Source organism: Bidens hawaiensis, unplaced genomic scaffold (genome assembly GCF_021521415.1).
Source record: "Bidens hawaiensis isolate Kalapana, Puna unplaced genomic scaffold, B.hawaiensis_p1.1 tig00056207_1, whole genome shotgun sequence".
Classification (NCBI taxonomy): Eukaryota; Viridiplantae; Streptophyta; class Magnoliopsida; order Asterales; family Asteraceae; genus Bidens; species Bidens hawaiensis.
In genome coordinates, this window is record NW_027500141.1 from 1 (window position 1) to 1,784 (window position 1,784).

Consider the following 1,784-nt stretch of genomic DNA (forward strand, 5'->3'; position numbering starts at 1 on the left):
TTCCCATGCATGCATCTTAATGTTACATGTGTTTTTATCCTAAAAATATTAAGTATTTTGATAATATGTAGGGCTTAAGAGATGTGGAAAGAGTTGTCGGTTAAGATGGACGAACTACCTCAGGCCGGATATCAAGAGAGGAAAGTTTAGCATGGATGAAGAAAGGACCATCATTCAACTTCATGCTCTACTCGGTAACAGGTACGTTTTTATTAGGGTTGTAGTGAACGTACTCACTTTGCTCTTTTTACTTGTTGTACTCTTTCTCTAGCTCGTCACACCGACAATATTTTCCTATTTTCATGGTAATATGTAGGTTTTGTTTAGGGTTGTAGTAAACGTACGCAATCTCTCTTTACTTGTTGCATTGTTTCTTTAACTCTTCGCACCAGTAATATTTTCTCATTTTCATACTAAAAGAAAACAAAAACATTTGATTTGATGTTTCAAACTAAGGATACGAACCTTTTGATTGTTTGTGCTTAAGATCTCCTAGGGTTACCGAACCCGTTCGGTAACCTTAGCTAGGAAGAGTTTTATATATTAAATTATTACTAATTAGTTGAAAACAGACAAACAAGAAGTTAGGATAAATGTACTCTGCCTAAAAAGTTTTTGTTGCTAATGTTACATGTTTACATTTAGATGGTCAACTATTGCCGCTCACTTGCCAAGAAGGACTGATAACGAGATCAAGAACCATTGGAACTCTCACATCAAAAAACGGATGACTAAAATGGGCATTGATCCAATGACCCACAAGCCAAAGAATGGCACCCAACACTTGAGCTCCACCTTGAACCACATGGCTCAATGGGAAGCCGCTCGGCTTGAGGCCGAAGCTAGGCTTGTTCAAAAGCCTAAGAACCACTCAACCCAACCATCCACCCTTGTTTTACCTTCTGTCCATGAGAATCAGAAAACACCCACAAAACTTCCACCACCACATCTACCATGCCTTGATGTCCTTAAAGTATGGCAAGGAAACTTATGGTCGAATTACGCTATCAACAACGAAAGCCTCCAATCGCTCATCTCGACCTCAAATGCCTCTGTTGCAACACCCGCCGTGCCATTATTAAGTTCATGTGATCAAGGTCCTATGATCAAACACGATGATCAAACCGCAACACAAATGGATCCTTTTGAGGATTTCACATACGTTGACGAAGCAAATAACTTTGTCAACGGAGATCCTTTCTGGGAAGAATTTGTTGATCTTCTGGATGGTGGTTGGAAAAACATAACCAATAACTTTGCCATGATCACCTCACCACCAGCTTCTCCTATGTGCTAATAAATTATCTTGGTGACCAAGAGTGGTAACAAATGATAGAAAATGTGTTCAAATTGTGGCTTCATTTATGTGTTAGGGAAAAATGTGTAACACTAGCTAGCATGGCTATGATTTTATGGGTAGACCAATAATAATGTACTTTAGAGTTTTAATTTTCTAGCTTGATGGAATTCTTTAGAGTGACAGGTCGATGCCTGCATGCTCTTAGCTCGAATTCTATTTTTTTAACCGAATATATTAAAACAAAAACATGGAACTCCTTACAACAAAATAAGATGACAAACTTATAAAAGAAAGTTAACAAAATTAAACTTACACCAAACTTCCAAATATATCCAAAGGGATCGCGTGCCTTGATTCTTAAAAGAACAAAATAAAAATAAAATATCTCTTTAACATCCGCAATTACCCTTAGAGATCGTCTATTGTTTGCTTGTTTACTCATAAACAGGGGCGGATCTACGGTGTTAATGGGTGGTTCCCCGAA

The 1,784-nt window shown here is 37.8% G+C and overlaps 1 protein-coding gene across 1 annotated transcript; it reads left to right on the plus strand.

Moving 5' to 3' along the window:
• Positions 1-71: 71 nt before the first annotated feature.
• LOC143601412 (uncharacterized) lies at positions 72-1,297 on the plus strand (the record flags this gene model as incomplete). The annotated part of the gene is made up of 2 exons (XM_077078830.1): positions 72-201; positions 646-1,297. Coding segments are annotated over 2 exons (782 nt in total), but the record flags the coding sequence as incomplete, so codon positions are not given.
• Positions 1,298-1,784: the final 487 nt, after the last annotated feature.